Source organism: Lissotriton helveticus, chromosome 2_1 (genome assembly GCF_964261635.1).
Source record: "Lissotriton helveticus chromosome 2_1, aLisHel1.1, whole genome shotgun sequence".
In the NCBI taxonomy this organism is placed as follows: domain Eukaryota; kingdom Metazoa; phylum Chordata; class Amphibia; order Caudata; family Salamandridae; genus Lissotriton; species Lissotriton helveticus.
The window spans coordinates 987,419,452-987,445,402 of NC_136059.1; the positions used below are offsets into that span (position 1 = coordinate 987,419,452).

General features: G+C 45.4%; 1 protein-coding gene across 2 annotated transcripts in view; it reads left to right on the plus strand.

The window, feature by feature from the left end:
- ENTREP1 (endosomal transmembrane epsin interactor 1) overlaps positions 1-25,951 on the plus strand; it is a 260,839-nt gene that overhangs the window by 93,083 nt on the left and 141,805 nt on the right. For both annotated transcript variants that reach the window (XM_078675744.1, XM_078675745.1), the window contains exon 4: positions 16,838-16,966. In XM_078675744.1, coding sequence (XP_078531870.1) covers positions 16,838-16,966 — 129 coding nt within the window. The remainder of the gene's footprint in view (positions 1-16,837; positions 16,967-25,951) is intronic.

Here is a 25,951-nt window from a genome sequence, read left to right on the forward strand (position 1 = left end):
GGACCATATACGTTAACGATACCAACCTTGGTACCCCGTAGTGTGCCCGTAATAATGACAAACCGCCCCTTTGGGTCACTGAGTGTTTGATGTAATATAAAATGGATGCCCCTGCGTATAAGAGTTGACACACCCCGTGCATATCATGAGTAAGTCTGCTACATTTATACATTTAACACTACTTACATTTCCGAGGTGGTTCTGGGCAGTCCTAGATAGTTTAGTAAGTAGAGAGAGTTATTAGTAGGAGACTTGCCAATGAGCACTATGTTTGTGTCTGCTTCTTCTTGAGCCTTGTTAATCAGTCTTGTCATTATTCAACATCGGAGGTGCGGTCTTGTTCAACATTCAGACCACACGGAGATTTGCGTTGTAGAATGTGCGGATGATGCTATTGTAAGAATTTGATTACTACTTTAGGATCATCGCATATGGTGATTTTCAAACGAGCGGGGTAGATCATGGCGTAGGAGATATTTTTCTCCCTCAATTTCTTTTTTACATCCATGAACGTTTTTCGCGCTTCCTGAACTTGCGATGTGAAGTCCGGGTCAGCGATATTGTCATTCCTTCATAATTTAGGTTCCCAAGCTCCCGGGCCTTGCGGAGTGCAGCGTCCCTGTCTTGATAGTTCAAGATTTTGGCGATTATGAGGTTGTGCTCCAGGCGTAGGTTGCGGTGCAAGGGACCTGTGGGCCTGCTCCACTATGAAGACTTCGTAAAAGGTGTCTCTGCCTAGCATCGTGGTAAATAGTGTCTCGACGTATCTTTCCATGTTTCCTGTGCGTGTCGATTCCGCCACTCCCATAATGCGTAGGTTACAACGTCACGATCTGGCTTCCAATTCTTCCGTTTTAGCTAGTAGAGTCTGTAGAGTCTTTTCAGCTTTAGCCTGTTTCAGATCCAGTTGCTGATGTGAGTCTTCCACGTCTGATATGCGAGGCTCAGCCATGTCTATACGTTCTGTATGTTTATCCAGATGTTCAGACATACGTTCCACTCGGTATGTTAGGGAATCCATTTTACCGTCTATATTAGATAAAGTGGATTGTATCGTTGCAAACATGGATTGAAAGTCCACTGCCGCATCTGGTCCCGCTGTGGCTGTAATATTCACCTGGCTCCGTTCAGGTGCTTCAGTGTTCATATCTGCCACCTTTCGCTGCTGCTCAAAGTGCAGTTTGGGTTGGCTTTTGTCTGGCTTCCCCATCACTCAATGACTTATGTGGGGCAGTTGGAGCCACACCGACGATGTCACACACGTAGGCGGGCACTACTCTCCTGTAGTTATCTCCTCTGCCTATATGTTAATTATCCCTGTTACTGGAACAATGTAGGGCAGGACGGTGCTGTGGGCCTCTCACCAGTTCCCCAGTAATAGCAGGATTCACAGGGACACTGCTCATGTGAAGGTTGCAAAAAGGCTGCAGATGGTGGCGACAGTGTAACCCCGCCATCGTCGCACAGGGCACCCTCGCCAGACCACCATGCAGCCAGCAGAGCACAGCGGGGGCATAACACCGCTTTTGTTGCTGCACAGGCCAGGTTTCCAGGCTGCAGCTATCTCGCCATGCAGGAACACAGTCTTGGCTATGTAGAGCAATAATGCTGATGGCCCCTCAAGACTCAGTTTCACTTAGAGGCCCTTATTTCCTCATTACTCAGCAGGGTACAGTTAGTTGATTTTACGTGTGGGTCAGTGTAATTATCTCATATAATATAATAAGGGTAGGTTCACCTCGCACATCGACATAACCCAGTGCCTGGAGTGTTACATGGGCACTCACTCACCGCCAGCATTTCTTACCACCTATTATGATGCCACCCAGAGCCAGCAGCGGGACTGCGCAGGCCTCCTCACCTCACGGGCGCAACGCCGGTCCAGTCTCCTCATCGGGGCGCTCCCCGAAGGAGGCAGTTGTGTGGTCCTGCACGTCGCCGCCCCCGTCCCCAGGCGACAGCAAATTCAGGGGCAGCGGCAGCCGCGGACAGAAGATCCCAGGCCGTGCGTCGGCGCCCACGTCCTCCCGCCACTCTCCAAATGCCGCAGCAGTGCTCTCTGCTTCAGGCCTATTACGGGCCGATCACGCCTCGGGCTTGCGTCAGAGCCGCGTCGCGATGTCAGGCACCACACGTCCACCTCTGCTCCACGTCGATATCTGGCACTTATCCCCGCTACATATCAGGTGCAGATTTAGCAGGTTACGATATCATAAAATGTTGCAGGGTGTTCTTTATGCAGTCGCTTGGCTTTCAAAGCATTATATTAGTGTGGCGACACAGGATAAGTGCAGGATGTTGTCTAGGTTGGGAGAGCTCGCCTAGAGTGCAGCCATTTCCCAGCGTGGCTAGCTCCGCCCCCCACCCTGACTGAGATTGACCCGTAATTACCCCCATATCTATTATCAGTGTGTCCAATTTAGATTCCAGGGTGATTTTCACATCATTAATGGCTCACGGTATTTCATCACATCACTCTGGCTGTACCTGCTCAGCAGGTGGAGAGGCACCCTGTGCTGCCTCCGCTCAAAAAGAGGTGGGGGGGCAGGTGAGATTCCTCCCCCTTCAGATGAGCTGCCTTTGGGTATTGCTGTTTCACCATCTCTGGGGTGCAAAGAGGCACATTTAAAGTATACCCAGAGACCCTAGAATAACCATTTATGATTTGTAAAATATGAGGCAATGTAAAATGTGGATTTTCAATCAACATATGCCAACATTTTAAGAGTTGCATCCGCAGTTCTAATGCCTGTGTTGCTTTTCAGAATTACGAATTGAACATTAGAAAAGTTCAATTGCAAATAAAAGTAATCGTGGTGATAAGGCACAACCTTGTCTACTGCCTGAAAGTAATTTAAGAGCCTGATGATGCACCATTTACATATATTTTAGCATTAGGTTTGATATATAAAGCTTTAACCATAATAATAAATGCTTGTCAAAGCTGAAAACAATGTCTAGATGTAAATACAAATTGGCAACGAATTTTGTTGAATGCTTTCTCAGCATCTAAAGCTAAAAGTCCATAATTGTTTAATGTAGCCTTACGTTGTAGGAGTTTTATTTATTTATTTTATTTTCTTATAAAGCGCTAACAATTATCCAAATAGGATATCACGGCGCTATGATTGCTAATGTGCATGTATCGTTGGCATAAATCCAGTAGGGTTAGTCTGGATGGGGGAAGAGGAAAGTTTTTAGCTGTTTCCTAAATGCCAGGTGGCATTCTGTAAGTCGGAGGGCCGTAGGTAATTCGTTCCACTTAGTTGCAGCGATGTGGGAGAAGGCACGCTCACCCATCCTGGCTCTCTTTACCCGACAGGTTTTTGCACGAGCCAAGAATTGAGAGCGGAGGTTCCTAGTGGGAGCATAGAACTGAATCCTATTTCTGAGGATGAGAGGGCCTGGAATTAAAAATACCGTGAGCAATTGTTCTATTATTATAAGAAGGAAATCTACCTTTCATGATTCCTGGTTGAACATTATGAATTATAAAATGTAAGCTTTTGGAGAGACTATTTGATAAGACTTTTCCATACATTTTACAATCCTGGTTTAGCAGAGAAATAATTGGGTATTTAGAAACTTGAAAGTGGTCCTTATTATGTGGTCGATTATGATGGCTGACGGACCTGCGTCCATCCGCCACCCCCGAGGTGGAGGGACCATCCGCTGGGGCAGCGGTGTTCCCTCCATACCAATTAGGATGTGACCGCCACCCTGGCGGTCACATCCCGTATCTTTAACATTGCGGCGGGTGCTGCTTCAAGCAGCACCCGCCGCAAGGTTAAAAATGCAGCCTTCGCATTTACATGCACAAAGCGGCAGGCACCGCGCGGTGCCTGCTGCTTTGTGCATGCAAATGCAGGGGGGTACCCCCCATGTGCACCCCCACACCCCCTTCACCCTGGGGGCCCGCAAGGGCCCCCCAGAAGCAAAGGTTCACATGCTTTTCCACGGCTGAAAAGCCGCCACGGAAAAGCATTACACACACATCCTAATTTGGCTGACGGTGCCTTGCAGACACCGTCACCAAATAGCAGTCAACACCCCGCAGATCAGCGGCGGACGGACCTGCCATCCGCCGCTGTTCCCACTGCCATCCTGATCTGGCAGTGGGTGTTTTCTTTGACCGCGGCGGTGAATCCGCATCCTCCGGGCCGGAAGCAATGAAATTAGATTCACTGTTGGCCCGACAGAACAAGAATACATGTGATCATTGAAATTGCTAACATTACATCTATTAAAACTAAAAGGTGATGCCAGTGTCAAGCACAATACTGTCAAAGGAAAGGCCATTCAAGAGGCTGGTCTGCAGTGAACCACAGTATGGAGTTAATAAAGGGAGATAAACATGTGAAAAGGAGGATTAATAAAAAACACCTCATGGTCACCACCAAGAACATGCACTAGTGGCACGGTGGTGTTCAAAGATTTGTTGTCTGAAGAATATGTTATAGAGAAGCATAATACTAGTGCTTGTTATGCAACATCAATTCCTTTAATTTGATTATATATTTACAGACCATATCAAGGGTGGATTTTGGTTTGAGAGGAAATGCCTTCTGAAAAGAAAGGGATAGGTTTACTTGCTGGCCTTGTGCTTCATATATTCATATGTTTACTTCCCAGAAGGTTAGAAATATTACCTTGCTCTTGATTGGGAATGTGTGAAGACATTGACACCAGTGATTGCAAGAAATGTCTTCAAGTAAACATCAAGACAAAGTTAAGCAAACATAAAGAAACAGAGAGACTCTCATATAGTTAGTTGAATCATCTTACAGAGGCTGAGGAAATAAAAAGTCATATCATCAGGTTGAAAATTCATTAAATTCAAGTCTAAAAGGTTCATAGACGTTCTTTTATCACAATTAATTATGTGTAATTCTTGAGACAAGATTGAGGTGCAGGCAGTGCAAACCCTCAAACGTTTTCACAAGCTATAGACAGTAAGATCATCAGCCTGGAGTTTCCTAGAGAGTTTAGCAAGACATAGAATAGCTGTGGGTCACACAAGAGAAAACTGTCGACTATCTATATACCTGACAGAAAAAGAATAATAAATAGAGCCACATACCTAGAAAATATATGTGAGACAAATAAGACAAACAGTCAAAAGGATATTTTCTGTATGTGAAAAAATACACATCAGTTGTCGACCGTAACCACCCTTGTCATCATCTGGGATCCTTCACACCAGGAAGGGTGGGTGTTACAACCCTTTCAAATGAATTGTGCAATGAGTGTGTCCCAGTGAATCAGAAAAGATATGGGCGTGTGATTACAACTGTAAAGCAGTGCAAAAATGTGAGTGAAACAAAGAGAGATAAAGTGCAAAAAAGACTAAAATTGGAGAGGAAAGAGGAAAATAGTTTTAATCGGTACCTCTCTACTTCCAAATCAATAAAAACCAGTGCGATATAGTAGTTTAAGCAAATAGCTACTATATATATTAACAGGTCAACATGTTTCTGCAGACTGATGGACCCTAGTGGGTGTCCGCTGCTTTCATCAGGACCGAATGACGCTACTGCTTATTAAGTGATGAACGAAAAAAATAGTGTTATGTTAAAAATAGATTTCACCTGGGTATCCTAGGTGTAGACATTCTCCTAGTTGGTGATCCATGCATCAGGAGTAGCAGATAAATCACAGTCAGGTACATAGAAAGACAGACAAGATACAAACAAATATATATGAATATACTCTTGGGTAGGAATTTCTCTCTATTGTAGCAAAATGCGGGGAGGAAACCGAAAATCTTATTTTTTCATTATTTACCCTTGTGTCAGACACATGTACACTCGTCCCTCATTCGGGACCTCTCTCAAGCTTACCTAATTGGCAGGAGAGAAAAGCTCCACCTCACCTGGCTACGGCGCAGGTAAATAGAGCACCGCTCTAGTAAGGAAATACAAAGAAGAGAGTTACACAGACATGTCAGTTAAAAACCAACTTCACAGACCCACTCATTCAGTATGAGTAGGGCATACATATTTCTTCGGCCCCTTTTATCATCTTTTAGCCTTATCAAGCACAGATCTTAAAATGGCTCATGGCACAGAGAGCCCCCTGTGTCTCTCGTTATCACTATGGCAGTTGACCATTTAGACGGCACTTGCAGCCATGATCAAATTGCCCCAGAGCTGCAGGGCCACACTATCAGCGTGCCTGGTGTGGTTTTACGGCATACGGGCATTGCTACATATCGTAACGAGGTCGTCAATTGTAGTGCCAACACCCTTTATCTCCACACGCACTTAAAGTATGTTATTAGTGCAAATCGAATACCCCAGGTTTTTGTGAAGAGCCACACGCAATATATTGCCTCTTGTACAGTATAGACACTGTTCCTACACTGGAAAGTGATGCTGGTTAATTATAGGTAACAATCGCAGTCCCAAATATTTACAAGAAGCCTCAAACTTAGCTGAAGTCCTCTGCCCCACGTGCGTCTTATCCCAGTCACAATGCCTCGCCCCTTACGCTCTTTACATATTTTAAGAGATGGCGCTGGCGTCCTTATGTCTAGCTTACCTGACCGTCGGTACTCCGAGCGTCCCTCTGGGCCGTCTCGGGGAGGTACCTGGTCAGCTATCAGACGCGTATTTGATCGTAGAGCTGGTGGCGGGAAATGACGTCACGCACGTCAATGCCGTGCTACGCTCCAAGCTTCATGGGAGATGTAGTTTCGAAATTAACCACGCTGTTTTTAATGTGTAATTTATTCACCTTAGTCCGAAAAGTTTTTTTCTTTTTGCAAATGTACCGAGGGCAATAACGTTTTAATATAGCAAACAATAGTTATTTAGAGGCCGTGGTTCATTTTTATACAAAAAGAATTTTTATACAAAAAATATTTGTAGCCCAGAGAGAGTGTATATTTCGTAGGGAAACAAAAGGTCACTTATGAGGTTTGGCGTATTAAAATATCATCACGTTAGCAAGCCGCTGTTACTATAAATGGCAAATCAGCTTTGGTATGATGCCTAGATCGTATTCCAATAAACACAGGTAACCCCCAGTACTAGGAACATTATTATGGGGCCTCGTATTGAGCAGTGGCTCATTATTATACAAAAAGAATTTGTGGCCCAGAGAAAGTGTGTATTTCATAGGGAAATAAAACGTCACTTATAAGCTTTGGCATATCAGTATGACGTATTAGAATATCATTATATTGACAAGCCGCTGTTACTATAAATTGCAAATCAGCTTTGGTATGTCTCGATCGCATTACAACAGTGACAGTTAACCCCCAGAGCTAGGAGTGTTTTCATAGGGCCTCGTATTGAGCAGTACAATGCCAGTCAGTGTCATAGGTAAAACCACTCGTTTGTGCCAATACCTTTGTCCTAATAATTAATCGCCTACACTGTACATGCCAAACCCGCTGGTACCTGGATAGTCATTGACCGTTTGGAGATGTATTGCAATCAATTTGAAACAGACAGACTCGCAAATTATTAAATCACCATGCCCCTGGAGTTCTCACTCTAGTTGTTTACAACGACATCCAAGGGATGTCCTCGTTCAGACTCCCCTTTTCTGAATTGAGCTGATATACCCATTTTTGTTCCTTTTTAAAGAGAAATTTACTCACATCAGTCACTTGTATAGGAATCAAGGGCTGCTCAATCACTGTCCACACAAAGTCAGTAGGCGCGTGCCCCACCTCCAAAAAATGATTGGTCAGACGCGTGGCTTGTTTCCGGCATCTGAGGGTGCTTTTATGCTCGGAAATACAGGACTTTATTTTTCTGGTCGTCATGCCCACGTACTTGAACTGGCAAGGACAAGTTATTAGGTATATCAAATTGTGGCTGTTACAATTTGTAAAACTTTTCTGTTGCCAGGGACGGTCACTCCCTATATCAATACTGATAGATCTCGAGGTTTGCGGACAGGCCGCACAGTTACCACATGGACGGTGTCCACCAACTGCCGGCATGTCCCAGAGCGTGCCTACAGCACATGGGATGTTAGTCTTCTGTCTCGTATGTACCAACCGTAGGAACTGGAGGGGATTTAATCATAATTACAACCAACCACCATCCCCCCCCCCCCCGTGGTGGCAGCCCACTCCTGGGCACAGGGAGGCCCGCCTTTCCCACAATATACAGGTCCTTTCGGCCCACAACAATTCTATCCCGACTTTAACTCACAGCCTTTTTTAGGGTTTGGCAGGGGGAGGCTGAGAGGGAGACGGCGGACTCAACAGCAGGGTCAGGTACATTGGAATCTACCACCCCCCACAATGGATCTGAGGAGCGGGAGGAAGATCCCTCAAGAGCAGACAGGGCCAGCGGCGGGGACAGCCTCGTGATTAACTTGAGCTCTCGCACATTAACAGAAGTCGAAGAGAAAGTATTGAATAGGGGACTAGGTTTTGTGGCTACAAATACAGGAGACCCTTTCCTCACTCAAGTTGAGATGGGGAGGTTTTTTAGGAAAGTACGTTTACACTTTCTCTTTTCTAAAAATAATGAAGAAACCCTGGATTTAATGACAATTGACAACAATACTGGACTGAAGAGACCCTCTACCTTTAATCCATCGGCGATTGGTCTCCCGGCCAAGGTCTCAACATTTGAAGAAGCTGTCGAGTGTGACATCAAGAAACTCTATCAGCAAAATCACAAACCTTTTGTGAACTTTCCGAAGAGGAAGGAGGATGCTCTGAAAAGTCTTACAAGTGATGATTCCTTGATGATAAAACCGGCTGACAAGGGAGGGGCCATAGTATTGATGGATACAGTCACCTACCGGGACGAATGCCTCAGGCAATTGAACGACACAAGGTCATACTTACCACTCACTGTCGATCTGACAGAGAGACTATCAAAAACCATAGGCCATATTGTAGAAGAGGCATTGTCGGAAGGTTGGATAACCGCCAACGAAGCTCAATACTTATGTGCTACACAACCTATTATGCCGTATTTCTATGTGCTCCCGAAAGTGCACAAAGTGCAACGACCACCACCAGGATGCCCCCATAATATCGGAGATAGGCTCTCTTCTAGAACCTTTTTCCACTTATGTGGACTTTTTCTTAAGACCTATGGTACAAGAGATGCCCACGTTCCTACAGGACACCAAGGATGTGCTTTGAATCCTGCCTGACATAGAGTTTGACATTGACACAGATTGGCTAGTGTCTTTCAATGTGGAATCTCTATATACATCGATCCCGCAAGACGAGACTCTTGAAGGAATAGAGAATCTTCTACCAGTACGAGACCGTAACTCCATCACTCCAGTATCCCTGATCATGAGTCTTGCTGGCCTGGCTATGAAAGAGAATTTCTTCCAATTTGAGGACACTATATTTTTACAAACATCCGGGACCAGCATGGGTAGTGTTTTTGCCCCAAGTCTTGCGTACTTATATGTTCATAAATTCGAACAGGATCATGTCTTGACACCCACCAACCCGTATTACAATTCTTTACGGCTTTGGAAACGTTATATTGATGACATTTTAGTAGTGTGGCGAGGGACTGCAGAGGACTTGGTGGCTTTTCATGAGTGGCTAAATGGCAGAAACAACTTTCTACGTTTCACGGTAGAATATGATAAGCACCATCTAGCTTTCTTGGACCTACTGATTACAGCTAGCGCCATAGGATTACAATCGGAGCTGTAGCGCAAACCCATGGCCCGTAACTCATTATTAAGTTACGAGAGTTGTCATCCAAAGAGGCATTGAGAGACAACCTGCCTTATGGTCAATATTTGAGGATACAACGAAATTGCTCTACAAAGGAGTCTTTCCATGATCACGCCAAAACAATTAGAGAAACATCTGACTGCCAGAAGATACCCGAAACGACAGATACGACAGTCAATGAAAAGAGCCTCAAATAACAATCGAGAAGGACTATTGGAGCCACCTGTTCCGAAAGAGAAACAGAACCGCATTACATGCGTTAACACTTTTTGCTCCCTCTCAAATAGCTTACAAAAGATTGTCAGAAAACACTGGGCCAGCTTGAATACTGGATCAGATGTTTTACCCATGCCTCTGTTTGCTTTTAAACGTGGCCAAAATCTTAAAGATCAATTGGTACATATGAGACCGAAGACTAACATCCCACGTGCTGTAGGCACGCTCTGCGACATGCCGGCAGTTGGTGGACACCATCCATGTGGTAACTGTGCGGCCTGTCCACAAACCTCGAGATCTACCAGTATTGATATAGGGAGTGACCGTCCCTGGCAACAGAAATGTTTTACAAATTGTAACAGCCACAATTTGATATACCTAATAACTTGTCCTTGCCAGCTCAAGTACGTGGTACGTGGTACGTCTACCCCGTTGTAACTCACTAGCTCAAGTACGTGGGCATGACGACCAGAAAAATCAAGAACCGTATTCCAAGCATAAAAGCACAATCAGATGCCAGAAACAAGCCGCACGTCTGACCAATCATTTTTTGGAGGTGGGGCACGCGCCTACTGACTTTGTGTGGACAGTGATTGAGCAGCCCTTGATACCTACACAAGTGACTGATGTGAGTAAATTTCTCTTTAAAAAGGAACAAAAATGGGTATATAAGCTCAATTCAGACAAGGGGGGTCTGAACGAGGACATCCCTTGGATGTCGTTGTAAACAACTAGAGTGAGGACTCCAGGGGCATGGTGATTTAATAATTTGCGAGTCTGTCTGTTTCAAATTGATTGTAATACATCTCCGAACGGTCAATGACAATCCCGGTACCAGCGGGTTTGGCATGTACAGTATAGGCGGTAAATCGTTAGGACAAAGGTATTAGCACAAACGAGTGGTTTTACCTATGACACTGGCTGGCATTGTACTGCTCAATACGAGGCCCTATGAAAACACTCCTAGCTCTGGGGGTTAACTGTCACTGTTGTAATGCGATCGAGACATTATACCAAAGCTGATTTGCAATTTATAGTAACAGCGGCTTGTCAATATGATGATATTCTAATACGTCATTCTGATATGCCAAAGCTCATAAGTGACGTTTTATTTCCCTAAGAAATACACACTTTCTCTAGGCCACAAATTCTTTTTGTATAATAATGAGCCACTGCTCAATACGAGGCCCCATAATAATGTTCCTAGTTCTGGGGGTTACCTGTTATTATTGGAATACGATCTAGGCATCAAACCAAAGCTGATTTGCCATTTATAGTAACAGCGGCTTGCTAACATGATGATATTTTAATACGTCATACTAATACGCCAAACCTCATAAGTGACCTTTTATTTCCCTACGAAATATACACTCTCTCTGGGCTACAAATTATTTTTGTATAAAATTTCTTTTTGTATAAAATGAACCACTGCCTCTAAATAACTATTGTTTGCTATACTAAAACTTTATTGCCCTCGGTACATTTGCAAAAAGAAAAAAACTTTTTGGGGACTAAGGTGAATAAATCAAACAGCGTGGTTAATTTCGAAACTACATCTCCCATGAAGCTTGGAGCGTAACACGGCATTGACGTGCGTGACGTCATTTCCCGCCGCCAGCTCTACAATCAAATACGCGTCTGATAGCTGACCAGGTACCTCCCCGAGACGGCCCAGATGGACGCCCGGAGTACAGACGGTCAGGTAAGCTAGACACAAGGACGCCAGCGCCATCTCTTAAAATATGTAAAGAGCGTAAGGGGCGAGGCATTGTGACTGGGATAAGACGCATGTGGGGCAGAGGACTTCGGCTAAGTTTGAGGCTTCTTGTAAATATTTGGGACTGCGATTGTTACCTATAATTAACCAGCATCACTTTCCAGTGTAGGAACAGTGTCTACACTGTACAAGAGGCAATATATTGCGTGTGGCTCTTCACAAAAACCTGGGGTATTCGATTTGCACTAATAACGTACTTTAAGTGCGTATGGAGATAAAGGGTGTTGGCACTACAATTGACGACCTCGTTACGATATGTAGCAATGCCTGTATGCCGTAAAACCACACCAGGCACGCTGATAGTGTGGCCCTGCAGCTCTGGGGCAATTTGATCATGGCTGCAAGTGCCGTCTGAATGGTCAACTGCCATAGTGATAACGAGAGACACAGGGGGCTCTCTGTGCCATGAGCCATTTTAAGATCTGTGCTTGATAAGGCTAAAAGATGATAAAAGGGGCAGAAGAAATATGTATGCCCTACTCATACTGAATGAGTGGGTCTGTAAAGTTGGTTTTTAACTGACATGTCTGTGTAACTCATTTCCTTACTAGAGCAGTGCTCTATTTACCTGCGCCATAGCCAGGTGAGGTGGAGCTTTTCTCTCCTGCCAATTAGGTAAGCGTGAGGTCCCGAATGAGGGACGAGTGTACTAGTGTCTGACACAGGGGTAAATAATGAAAAAATAAGATTTTCGGTTTCCACCCCGCATTTGGCTACAATAGAGAAAAATTCCTACCCAAGAGTATATTCATATATATTTGTTTATATCTTGTCTGTCTTTCTATGTACCTGACTGTGATTTATCTGCTACTCCTGGTGCATGGATCACCAACTAGGAGAATGTCTACACCTAGGATACCCAAGTGAAATCTATTTTTAACATAACAGTATTTTTTTCGTTCACCACTTAATAAGCAGTAGCGTCATTCGGTCCTGATGAAAGCAGCGGACACCCACTAGGGTCCATCAGTCTGCAGAAACATGTTGACCTGTTAATATATATAGTAGCTATTTGCTTAAACTACTATATCGCACTGGTTTTTATTGATTTGGAAGTAGAGAGGTACCAATTAAAACTATTTTCCTCTTTCCTCTCCACTTTTAGTCTTTTTTGCACTTTATCTCTCTTTGTTTCACTCACATTTTTGCACTGCTTTACAGTTGTCATCACACGCCCACATCTCTTCTGATTCACTGGGACACACTCATTGCACAATTCATTTGAAAGGGTTGTAACACCCACCCTTCCTGGTGTGAAGGATCCTAGATGATGACAAGGGCGGTTCCGGTCGACAAATGATGGGTATTTTTTCACCTACAGAAAATATCCTTTTGACTGTTTGTCTTATTTGCCTCACATATATTTTCTAAGTATGTGGCTCTATTTATTATTCTTTTTCTGTCAGGTATATAGATAATCGACAGTTTTCTCTTGAGTGACCCACAGCTATTCTATGTCTTGCTAAATCGATTTGTTTGGGGGTTGTAGCTGTGTTAGGTCGGTAAACATCCCCTTGGACCCTCCCATCACCCGTATTGTTCAAGTTTCCTAGAGAGTCCCAAGAGCTCCGCAGTTGAACAGTATGCATACCGAAGAACAGAGAACTTATATGTCCTTTCTACAGAACAGCCACCACCTATGACGTCCTTCTTACATGCCCTACACTAGCCCTACTAATAATGTACTATTATTGTCCGCATGCCAATGCCATCCAGAAAAAAAGATTTCACGAAGCTCTATCCGTGGCTTCTCAGGCCTAACAGCCGAAACTATAGCCAGTGAGTTCAGGACACCTCTTGTGTCTGATTCCCTTACAGCCTACAGGCAATCCCTACCTCTGTTCAGCCACCAGTTCCCAGAATAAGTCTTGAAAAATCACTTGGTGAATTGAAATCATCCATTGTTGTTCACACCTGACTCGAGCCCTTGGTAACATGCACCTTCTTAGAGCATATCTATGAGAAGTGGGGTAATTCCAAATCACAATCAAAAGAAGTGACTCATTTGTTTTGATGTGTTACGTCAAGTGTGTGATCTCTTCGCATTTAAATTTAGCCTTATCATACAGTGTATGTGTGTTGGTGAAATGAAGAAGGGAGAATGTCATCACAGCATTAAGTGTCAGTGACATGTTTGTATGAAACTTACAATTTAGCAAAGTTTGAGGAATTTTCCACACTCATTTTCCTTAGCAGTGACAGATTTTAAAATGTAACTTGTGTGGCACAAAAATATCTTGGAGCCAATATATTTTAAGGAGGGGCTTTACAGCCGGTAGCTGCACATCCAATCAAGTGTAAGACAGTATAGAGACATATAGTATAGTGGTGAAGAAACAATGTATACAGTCAGACAGCACCTATGCTACTTTTGAGGTGCAACCCGATTATGAGCCGATGCTACACTCAACGTATTTGTGAGATAGCCAGGCGCACACCAAGTACAATGATATTGCCCAACCAATGTAGCGGTAATAGTAACACAACAGTTGTGTGTGTGTGTGTGTGTATATATATATATATATATACATGGCACTTGCCAAAATTAACATTACAGTGTATCAGTTTGATTTCTTTTTTGCTGCAGTTTTATTCTTGTAAAACCAGTTTTCAATTGGCACCATTATGTAAACCACCATTTCTGTATTCTATTTTATTGCCATGGTTTGTCATTATGTTTATTTTGCACACTTTACGCCAATCAGTCTATTGTTTCGGCTGTTTGGGCTTTTAAAGCACTTTAAGGGGCAGATTTACAATAACTGGTGTATCGCCAGGGATGCGCCAGTTATTGTGCGCCGCAGCTCCGCCACCCATGGTGCGCCACATTTACAATGCGGCGCACCATGGGGCAAAAACGGCACAGATGCGTGACGCATCTGTGCTGTAAAGGCGGCGCATTGCTGGAGTTGCGTCGCAAGCGCCACGCAGCTCCAGCAATGCTCTAGGGGGCCCTATCTGTCCGATGCTGCGTCAAGCCTTACGCCTGCTTCAAGCAGGCGCAGGGTTTTGACACAGCATTGGCCTAAAAGTGCCTGTGTGAAATCTTGTAGATTTCACGCAGGCACTTTTGCGAGGCGCACCTGCCCCGGAACGCCCACCCTGCGCCGGAACGCCCACAGGTGGCGCAGGGCTTTACAACGTGCCGCATCTGCCTAGATGCGTCACGTTGTAAATGGGTCGCAGGGATGCGCCACGCTTACGCCGCTGTTGCGTGACACACGGCGGCGTAAACGTGGCGCAAGTCCGACATAAATCTGCCCCTTTATTTGCAATGCCTGTTGGGGCGCGTCATGTGATCAATCTCCTTTACGGAGCGAAACGCGTCATGGGAGACATTTGTCTGAGAAATGCTTAATTAAAGAAAGAACACTGCTTGCACGAACCTTTTGTGTAGTGGCTCGTTACTGAACGAAGGACTCTTGGGAAGTGGTCCACACCTGCACAGATCCGCCTCGCAACTGGTGGTCAGGAACCTAACTTTGATATATATATATATATATATATATATATATATATATATATATATATATATATATATATATATATATATATATATATATATATATATCCTAGCTCAGACTCCATTTCCTTTGCCATGAAACAAAGTTCAGCACTCCAGGGGTATAGGCAAGTGTTTCTTTATTTCGCCATTAGTCGTAGACAGACGCGTTTCGGATGTGAGTCCTTCATCAGTGTTTTTCACTTGTATTCAAAAGTTCTTTTAAAAGGAGTCCAGAGTTGACACAGCTGTATCGAAAATTAAGTTAATTTACAAAAGAAGCCAGCTATGTCCGCCCACCGATATATGTTGTTGTAAATTTCTGAGCATATGTTTGACTGTTTATATGGATAGATGTTTGTGTAGTTCAGAAAGGGTCGACATGTGTTCCGTATAAGCGACTTTCTCAAGGCTAGTATCGCCCATGTGTACATTAATGAAAAAAGGTGGAATAGGGTAGCAAAATAAGAATTAGGTGGTGTCTCAAAACATAAGGTTAAGCGGTATGCCTATGTCATATTCCAAAAGGAAATCTTGTACTAGCAGAGCTCCACACAATATTGAGGCCTTACTAGCAGTAGAAGGGCCACAAAGGTTTGGTATGCAGCTGAGACCATATTGGGAGGGGTGGGAGGAGATCCTTCTCCTTCGTCGCAGCCAAGACCTGGAACGAACTCCCACTCAGCATTAGACAAACCCACACTCTGCTAGCCTTCAAGGAAGACCCTCAAGACCTAGCTCTCCAGATTAGACCAAGCTGTGCAACAACCCAGCCCCCCCTCCCCCCAACCTCCCCCCCAGCGCCTTGAGACCCTTGAGGGTGATTAGTGTGCTTCACAAATCCCTGATTGAGTTATTGATGGGCACACAGCAATGTCAACTCTGGACAGTGGGTTCCTTCAAAACACAATTTTTGATTACAAATTGAAAAGTGCACTAAATATGTACAATTTGTGTGCCACTAAGACATCTAAATCAGACTTTAATATTGTGCTTGCCATGTTCCTGGACATTTTACAATGTTTTAATGGGGGGCATATGGTCGGCTCTAGCACAAGCCTTTCATACGGATAAAACATGCGAATTATTCGAAAAGGTACCAAGTGAACATCAGTTGTTTTCATTGGAGTCTCCCACTTGCGAACGACCATACCAGGGCAATTTATGATTCTGATTTGGTTGTGCAGGGGGAATAGGTAACAAACAACGTGTCACAAGAGTTCTCTGTCAATCTCACAAGTTCATCATCAGGTTAGTGAACTGCTGTGATGGTTCCCATCTCCTATGGTTTTAGACACATCATTATAAACGAGATCCGTAATCGGACATCATTTCGGTTGTCATCCTAGAACTTTAATGGAGTCTTTCCTAAACCTAAATACACAGCCAGAAAAAGCCCAAAACACACTCTTTAAGCCTGTCAGTGTAAGTGGTACTGCATGAAACATTGGCTTGTACAAGATAAGCCTCTGAAGTTAGAGAAATGACAAATATTGAATGATATTTTAGATGTCGACTTTCAACTTGTGATTTGAGATTGGAGTTATGGCATCGATCCAATTTTACTAGCTAGAACAGATGGATTTTGCTAATGAAAACATAGGTTTGATCTAAAAGTCTCTTTCCTACTGTATTGTAATTGCAATTCATTCTCTTGCTTTTAAAGACAGATTTTTCAGAAGGCAGAAGCTGCATATGTTGTGAAGATACCCAGACCGCTAAATGCACGGAGAAAGAGAATGCCTTGAGGCTATTCCCAGTCCAGTCATGCAGCGCTGTACATCTTCTGCTCAAGGTAAAACAAAGTGTTGAAATGCATTCATCTCAGTACCATATATTAGTAAGAAAATCGACTTCCAGTTATGGATGCCTTTTTTGAAAGGAAAGATCCAACAAAGTGTTTTATATGCTTCAAGGAATAGGTTAGTAAGTTGATATTTATAAAACACTGACAAGAACTTAAGCTTTCACAGATAGGCATAGTTGGGACTGAATAATTTCCCCAATATTTCATAGCTCTTCGCGAAAAATGTTTTCACTGTTGAAGTGTCGCTGTAAAACAATGCCATCATTTTGAGACCTTGATATATTGTTAAGACCCACAGGTAGGATAGTGAATAGTTATGATGCACTTGTCAATAACCAGAAGGTACTGCCTCCACTCTAAGCAGAGCTCCATGTTTGCTGCAGTGCTTAATTTGTAAAAGAATAAGTGCCAAAGCTCTCGTTAGGAGGCCACTGCAGTTTGCACAACACATTGCCTTTCCCATCGCTGCCAATGACAGTACCAACACAATTACTAATCATCATACTCCTACACGTGTGACAATTCAGCCTATTGCAGGCCCCCAAAACTATGAGACTGACTTGGGCGGCAGTCAATAATAATTTGTAATGTATATTGAATTAATAAACAACTGTTGTCGTGCTCATATTTAAATTAGACAGACAGCGCTACCATGTGGCAAACTGTTACAAACCCTGATGTTGACAATTAAGTGCTGGTGCCGGGCACCAGAAACAACTGGCTGAAATTAAGCACTGGTTTGGTGGAGCACACCAATGTAGCCCTGTAATGTCCAAGCCTCAAGGACGTTGCCTGGCTCAGCAGTAAGAGACACTCTTTAAATAATCCAGGATGTCAAGGTTGAACCAGCATGAAGTGTATTTTACCAGGGGGAAGCAAAAGAGTTTCTATTTAATGTAATATAGTTATTTGAGGAGAATGGTCAATGGGCTAGTATTGGATGAGATATACACTTTTGTGGATGGTAAGAGAGGTCAGCGGATGGGATAGGTTCTAATGTAAGGGAAACACGTGGAGAGGGTGAAGGTTTTAGGTGTACTAATTTGACAGTGTAACATCAGAGCATGGTCTTACAAGAAGGGAACACACAATAAGGGAAATCTTTCAAGGCTCCTCAGCCTAACTCCCCCACACCGAGATAATAATTCCTCCCAGCTAACCTTGAGCATTGCTCTGCTAGCTAAGCAACAGCAACAAACAGAGGACTACTGGCTCTATTACACCCATTTGGCGGCCATGTTAGATTAGTCTAATCTCTCTCAGGGCTGCCATCCTGGACTAGTCATTTTCATCATTACCTGATCTCTCACTAAGAACTTATGATCTTTGACTAAGCTCAGCTACCGGGTAATGCGCTCAGTTATGTATCTAGACCCTCTTGTGAAAGAATGTTGGCCTAGTATTGCAGTATTATATTTCTACTTAAATTGTGAACATTTGCAACGCACAGATTGCTACCTCACATATGTAAGAATGTCTGCTTATTATCGCAGTATTATGTTCATACCTGTATTTTGAACTTTTGTACCTATACCTATTATTGCAGTATTATTCTGCTACCTGTACTTTGAATGATATTAGCAGTAATTTGTTTGCACATTTATTTGTTTGCACATATATTGGATTCTTTAATTCATTAGTAGTTTAGCCCGATTTTTATACTGTATATGTGGTAAGATGCACCTATCTCACCTTTATCCCTATCCCTCACTGTTCGCTACCTCATTTATTTGGTTCATCGATGTAAGCTACTTCACGTTGTTGCATTGATTATTACTACCTCATTCACTTCGTTTAGTCTTGTAAGCTGCACCCTGCCACTTTCTACACCTAGACTACACAGCTGCTACCTCTTACATTCAGATTTGTAATTTGTTTCCACCTAACCGGTTCTACCTCTCATATTTTGTACATGGTGTAAGCTAACTGCTACCACGCATATAGGATACATGATGTAAGCTGCACCTACGCACTGTTTGTTCCTGGATTGCACTGACTTCTACCTCTTATTCTTTTGGTCACACACTAGTGTCACCCCTTTGCCCTGTAACTAACAGCTGACAGTCTTTACTGTCGTCCTATCTCCTACACTCAACATCACAGCCTTTCTAAAATGGAGCTCAACGGCAAGCACACTTTTAGAATCAACTACCCTTCCACCCTCACCAAAAAAGCCACTAAACGTTTTAAACATAACTTCTTGAGGTCGCACCCTGAAACACCCTTTGCCGACACCTACTTCTCACCGGGCAATGGTGCCCTGAATACTGATATCATCTTCCACACCTCACGCAGAGCCCAATGGAGAAAAGCGTTCCTAACCCTACTCACCGTCTCCACCACCAGGAAAACAACTCATGGCCTAACTCTCTCTATCACACCTTCCCACCTCCTCCCTGGCAGGGCTACCATTACTATCTACAACAACGGGATGGTCCTAATTCAATCCACGGACAAGAACCTGGAACTACTAGACAACCTGTCCCCCAAGTTTAAAGAGCACCTTTCCAAGCTGCAGCCCCACACCCAGAACTCCACCAGCGCTATCACCCCTGACGTCGCAGCCCCCGCCTACAACACCTCTACCCCCAGCACTCCAGTAAATGGCCCACCGGCTGTTATCGCCCCACACTCCCCAAGCACAGTCACAAAACTCTCCACCTCAAATACTAGCCGCCCCTCTAACATGACCCCTATTACACCCACTCATACCCCCCCATCCCTCTCCCCCCTGACATAACAACACCCACCCACAACTTGCCACCACCTGAACACACCACCGACCGGAGTTTATCCACCCCCTCCCTCCCATCCCCCCCACGGTAGACCCCTCTCACTCCCCAGCTCCCTCCCCACTCTTCTCACCCACCACGACACTCTCACACCTGACACAACTCCCACCCACAACACGCCACCATCTGAACACACCACCATTCAGAGTTTATCCACCCCCCCCTCCCAGCCCCCCCACGGCGGACACCTCTCCCTCCCCACTCCCACCCACGACACTCTCACCCTCCCAACAAAACATACAGAACATACCGCCTCCCCTACCTTAGCATCCCCCTCTCTCCCACCTCCTATTCTCAGCCCTCACTACCCTCCTGTCTCCCCCACTGTATTCAGCCTTCACTCACTCTTCTACTCTCCGGCACCGTCTCCCACTGACGGCACTACCTATGCCTCCCACCCACCGCCTTCACCTACCTCACCCACACCCTTCGCCCACAATAACTCCCACACTTTGAATGCCATCCCATTTACTAGCACCACAGAACCTTCCACCAACGCTAGTCTATCCCCCCCTCGATACCCTGCCCGCTTTCCAGCTCACTACTCAACCATTCACCAATGGCTCTCACCACCAACCCCATCCCCAATACACCTCCTGACCTGACTATATCCACCCTCCAACAATTCAAAGAGGATATTCTACAAATCAAAAAAGATGTCCACGCAATCAAAGACCTTCTCTCCTCACAGCCCAGTCTACCTCCCACCATCCCTCTACCCTACAAACGACGCACCCTCCCTACATACCCTCGCCTCCAACGACACCCGCGCTGGCCGACTATCCCCGTTCGCAATAACTCCCACCGCCCCCGTCGTGTCCTCAACCCACGGTCGGACCGCGACCTATGCTCTCTCCTACGTTCTTATGGCCCAGGTCCGGTAAAACACTTATCCAACACACACACCCCCATACCCACAATTCTTACAAACCCTCTGAGGCTCCCAACCCTCAACAACAGAGGTTCCGTCCCTAACAACCTCAGAAAAATTTCCCTCACACTAGAAAGCTCGACCACCCTTCTCTCTCCCAAACTCAAATGCATCCTACTCAATTGCAGATCGGCCCAGAGACACTCCACCGACATCGCTGATCTAGTCTCAGCTAGGGATCTCGACCTAGCCATTCTAACGGAAACATGGCTTACTGAAGCCTCTACCCCGATTATGGACATACTAGTCCCCCCCAATTATCACATCATCAGGCTGGACAGGTCTCCAGGCAAGACGGGCGGGAGAATTGCATGCATTTTTAGGAGCAATCTCTCCGTTACCAAAGTCAACTCCCCCTCCCTTTCCTCCTGTGAACTCCTCTGCCTCGACATCACCAGCGAGGGCAAACAAGTTTGTGCTTTACATCTCATCTACCACCCGCCTGGTGAGAACATCATATTCACCCAACAACTCATGGACATGATCACCTCCAATGCCGGTCGGCAGACCACCCAAGTCTACCTGGGTGACTTCAATCTCCACTGGAACGACCAGAAAGACACAGTGGTGAATAGTCTCAAAACTTTCCCTAATGCTCTTGACCTCACCCAAATATGCGATAGACCAACACACGACAAAGGCTCGATACTCGATCTCATCATTGCCAAAGAGAACTCTACACAACTGGAGGCGATACAACCCTGCGACTGGTCAGATCACCACATTATCACCTTCTTTATCAATGAAAAAGTTAAACCTAACCCGGTTCAACCAATCAAATCCAAAACATGGAAAAGGGACATGAAGAATCTTAACCCCTCTACCCTGCCTCCCCAAATCGGCAATCGCCTCCTTCCCCCTTCAGGTACCTCGGATGTTCACTCACTGATAGACCACTACCTTGACTCTATGAATACAATAGTCAATGAAGTCGCCCCACTGCAACTGAAGAGAGTCTCCACCAAAATTTCTAACCCCTGGTATGATGACAGACTCAATGATGACAGGCGTACTATGCGAATGGCAGAGCGCACATGGAGATCGGACCCTTCAGCATTGCACCTCAAAAGGCTTAAGAACAAGAGAAATGCCTACTTCAGGAAAATAAAGCGCACAAAATCGGACTTCTTTAGCCGCCAGTTGGACCAAGCAAAAAACAGGCCAAGAAAGCTATTCGAACTAATCAAGACCCAAACGAAGACACAACCCTTACAATCAAACAGTGCAACAAGCGACACCCCACACTGTGAAGCCTTCTCTGCTTTCTTTAAGCTAAAGACTGACAACATAAGAAATGACCTCATCATGGATGTAAGCCGATTCCCCAGTCACACCAGAATGTCTAACACTCAACCTAAAAACAAGGCATCATGGCTGTACTTCGATACCTACTCGGAAGAAGCAATACACAAACTGCTCTGCACCTTGAAGCCCTCTAATCACCTCACAGACCCTCTACCTGCTAATGCTGTAAAAGACTTCATCCCCTTGCTCCTCCCTCTCTGGACCAAAATCATCAACAGCTCCCTACAACAAGGCCTCATCCCAGACTCCCTTAAGGTGGGGCAAGTCACGCCTATACTCAAGAAACCTACAGCTGATCCGTCTGACCTAAACAATTACCGGCCCATCACCAATATCCCCACCCTGGCCAAACTGCTGGAGAAATGTGTTCAACTCCAACTAACAAAACACATTGATCAATTTGACCTCCTCAACCCTCATCAACACTCTTTTTGAGTAGCCGAGCGCTATAGAAAAGTTTTAATAACATAACATAACATAACATCAATCCGGCTTCCGAGCGAAACATAGCACAGAAACAGCTATGACACACATAATTGATGACGCCCTCCAAATTCTTGATCGCAATGAGTCCTGCCTCCTCATCCTTCTTGACCTCTCTTCAGCATTTGACACGGTCAAACATGAGAACTTGCTGGAGCTGCTAAGCACTAGAATGGGTCTATCGGGAACTGTTCTCAAATGGTTTTCGTCCTTCCTTCACAACCGATCTCAGAAGTTCAAGATCAACAATGTGCTATCTACACCCGTGCCTGCAGATCTAGATGTTCCACAAGGATCCTCCCTCTCCCCCACACTGTTCAACCTCGTCATGGAACCGCTCGCCACCCTGCTCCAAGCCTCCAATGTCCAATTCCATATGTACGCCGACGACACACAACTTTACCTAAAGCTACAATCCCCGGAAGATATCAAACATCTGAATTCCACTCTTATCAACACTCAATCTTGGCTGGCCGATAATCACCTCAAACTAAATGCTCTGAAAACTGAGTTCCTACTCATCTCACCCCCGGCAAAAATTTCCACCACCCAAACGTGGCTCAATAACCTAACAGCACTCAATGTCCAACCTACCATCGTGGACTCGGCGAAATCCCTAGGCATCACACTCGACGCCAAGCTCAACATGCAGCAGCACGTTAGCAAAGCCACAAAAGGAGCTAATTTCCAAATCAACACACTGAGGAAAATCAAACCCTTCCTCCCTGCCGAAGACTTCCGAACTGCGGTGCAAGCTTTAGTCATCCCTCGAATAGACTACGGAATTGTGGCCCTCAGCAGACTCCCGCTATCCACAACAGCACCCTTAAGAGCCTCCCTGAACGCTGCCGCGAGACTCACTACCGGCTCAAGAAAACATTCGCATATATCCCCAGACTTAAAGTCCCTAAAATGGCTGCCTTTTGAAGCCAGAATACAGCTAAAAATTGCAGTTATGACACACGCGGCCGTGCACCACAATGCACCCAACTACCTCGCTCAAAAGTTGTCTATATCAGGAGGTTCGAGATCCAATAGAAGTGCTAAAAATCTACTCCTGAAACCCCGTAGATTCTGGAAAGAGAAAACATACAAGCGCTCCTTCTCGGGAATGGCACCCAGGATCTGGAATGCGCTCCCTCCTGAAACCAGGCTTATCTCCTCCACTGCACTCTTCAAGAAAGAGGTGAAAACCATCCTTCTGGCCAAGATCTCCTGAACCTTATAGGTGCTGGATCAGAGACTCTGCATTGCTCTGTACCACTGTTCACTTTGTCCTTTGGCACTATACTTCTACTTGGTGGGGATACCACTACGTTACGCTCTCACTACCGACCAATATATGTTACACTTGGTTTACTGATTCACTCTCCCGATGCCCCCACTCAGTGTTCTCTCTATACTAGGGCATTGGTATAAGCCATCCACGCACCCAAGGTGTACCTGAACACCTAGGTTGTGGGATCAATGACTTGTGCCGTCCTATATTATTTTGTTTACCTGATTGTATTTTGATATGTTTTATGTATGTTATTATTATCCTACCATGTTTGTGACTATTATACTGCTCCCACAATCTCTGTTCACCCCTACTGCCCTCTCTCCGTGTGAAGCGCTCTGATATCTGTAAGGATCTTGTTCGCGCTATATAAAACTTTGAATAAATAAATAAATAAGTGTTCTTCCATTCTGTGTGTAGGAGGCCCGCTGAACCATACTAAAAGAAACCTGTTAAACCTCACCCTACTAACCAGGACAACCGCAGGATATGCTGGCCATGTATATGGCCAGACCCTCTAGTTACTGTATGTGAAGAAGGGACCCTGTTAGTGAACAACCTGATTTTTAGGTCTTGCGTGGGCGGAGCAGCAAAGCTGCCACGCCTCTGCGAGAGATATTGTTAGAAAAAGGGTACTGTAAGCCCCGCCCCTCCTTTCCATTGGGTAGCGTCAGCGTTTATGGTAAACGCTGGCTTCCCAATGGAAAGGAGTGTTTTTGGGTGCCGCCCTGTCCATTTTTCGTACTGTCCCTCCAGGCACGACTGCTTTGTGGCTGCCGTAAAGACTTTTCTTATCTGCTTGTTTATTTTAACAAGCAGATAGGAAAATTCTTCACCACAGCTGTGAAGCAGGCACGGAGAGCGGAGGTGCATAGGGGGCACAGGGAGTGCAGCTCTCCCCCCACCCACCACAGCCGGGCTCTCCCTCCCAGCGTCTGCCGGCAGCCACTGTAGCAGGGGAGAGTATCTCCTTTGCCCTTGCACCTTCAGCCTCTTCCTCTGCAGTTATCCATGGGAAAAAATGCTCTAACATATTTAAGTACCACAGAGAAAGAGCACAAGAAAAAAGACAATCAATAAAACGATTTTAAATGCAGGTATTCGATCACTGCATCGATATTTCATTGCATTGTACTTTTGGTCATGTTTCCATTGGGAGAGGAGCGCTTCTTCCTGCAGTGTAAAACTGTTATCTTCATCTTTAACCCTTTCAAATCCTTGATTCGGTTTTCCTGGAAAGCGGGTGAGGTTTCTCTCCAAGGGTCGTCGAAAGTGAATCATTCGGCTGCGCACATTGATGTGAAATATGGACATCTACCCTGAAGTATGCAGTCCCCTGAATCGATGCGTTAGAAACACATGAAGTGTTTGTAACTACAAAGGCCAGTCAGACACCGGTTGTTACTGTGTATCAGTTTGTCTCCAAAGACCAGTAAATACCCGGGTGGCACCGGGGCCGGACTGGGAACCACAACCGGCCCTGGTAAAGTGCTCGGCCGGCCCCCCCTCCCCATTCAGAGGGGGGGGGGGGGTTGGAGGTGCAGCCGAGCTCTTATCCGGGCCGGTTTTAAGCCGATTTTGGTACAGGGCCGATTTTGCAGCTATGCCGCAAAAACGGCCCTGTAACAAAAACGGCCCAAAACCGGCCCCCACCCATGCGGCGCACCGGAGGATTGTCCGGTGCCCGCTATGGCCAGTCCGGCTCTGGGTGGCACATGTCATCCATTACACCACCGCCCCGGGTCACTGCCGCACGGGGGGGCCATGTCATACATGACAACACCGGCGCACAGGGGGAATGACACACTTCATACATGACACCACCACCCCAGGGTCACTCCGCACGGGGGTGGCACATGACACCCACCACCACCACCACCCCTGGGTCACCACTGCACCAGGTAAACATCAGACACGACCCACACCGGGGTCACTGCCGCACGGGAAGCTCTTGTAATACTAGACCCCCCCACCCCCGATGTGGGGCGCTGCCAGATGTCCTAAAACACGAGTAGATGCAACAGTGAGGGCTGCAACAGTGGAGGCTTTAAATGTGATTTCTTGGTGTTATTTTCCGGCGGGTTGTTGGAGTGAGAAGATTTGCATTTTCGCTCACTTTGTCATACAGAGTTGGGGTCGCCCTCGCTCACTTTACTGTCGCTTCGGGGGTTCCCTCTCCCAGT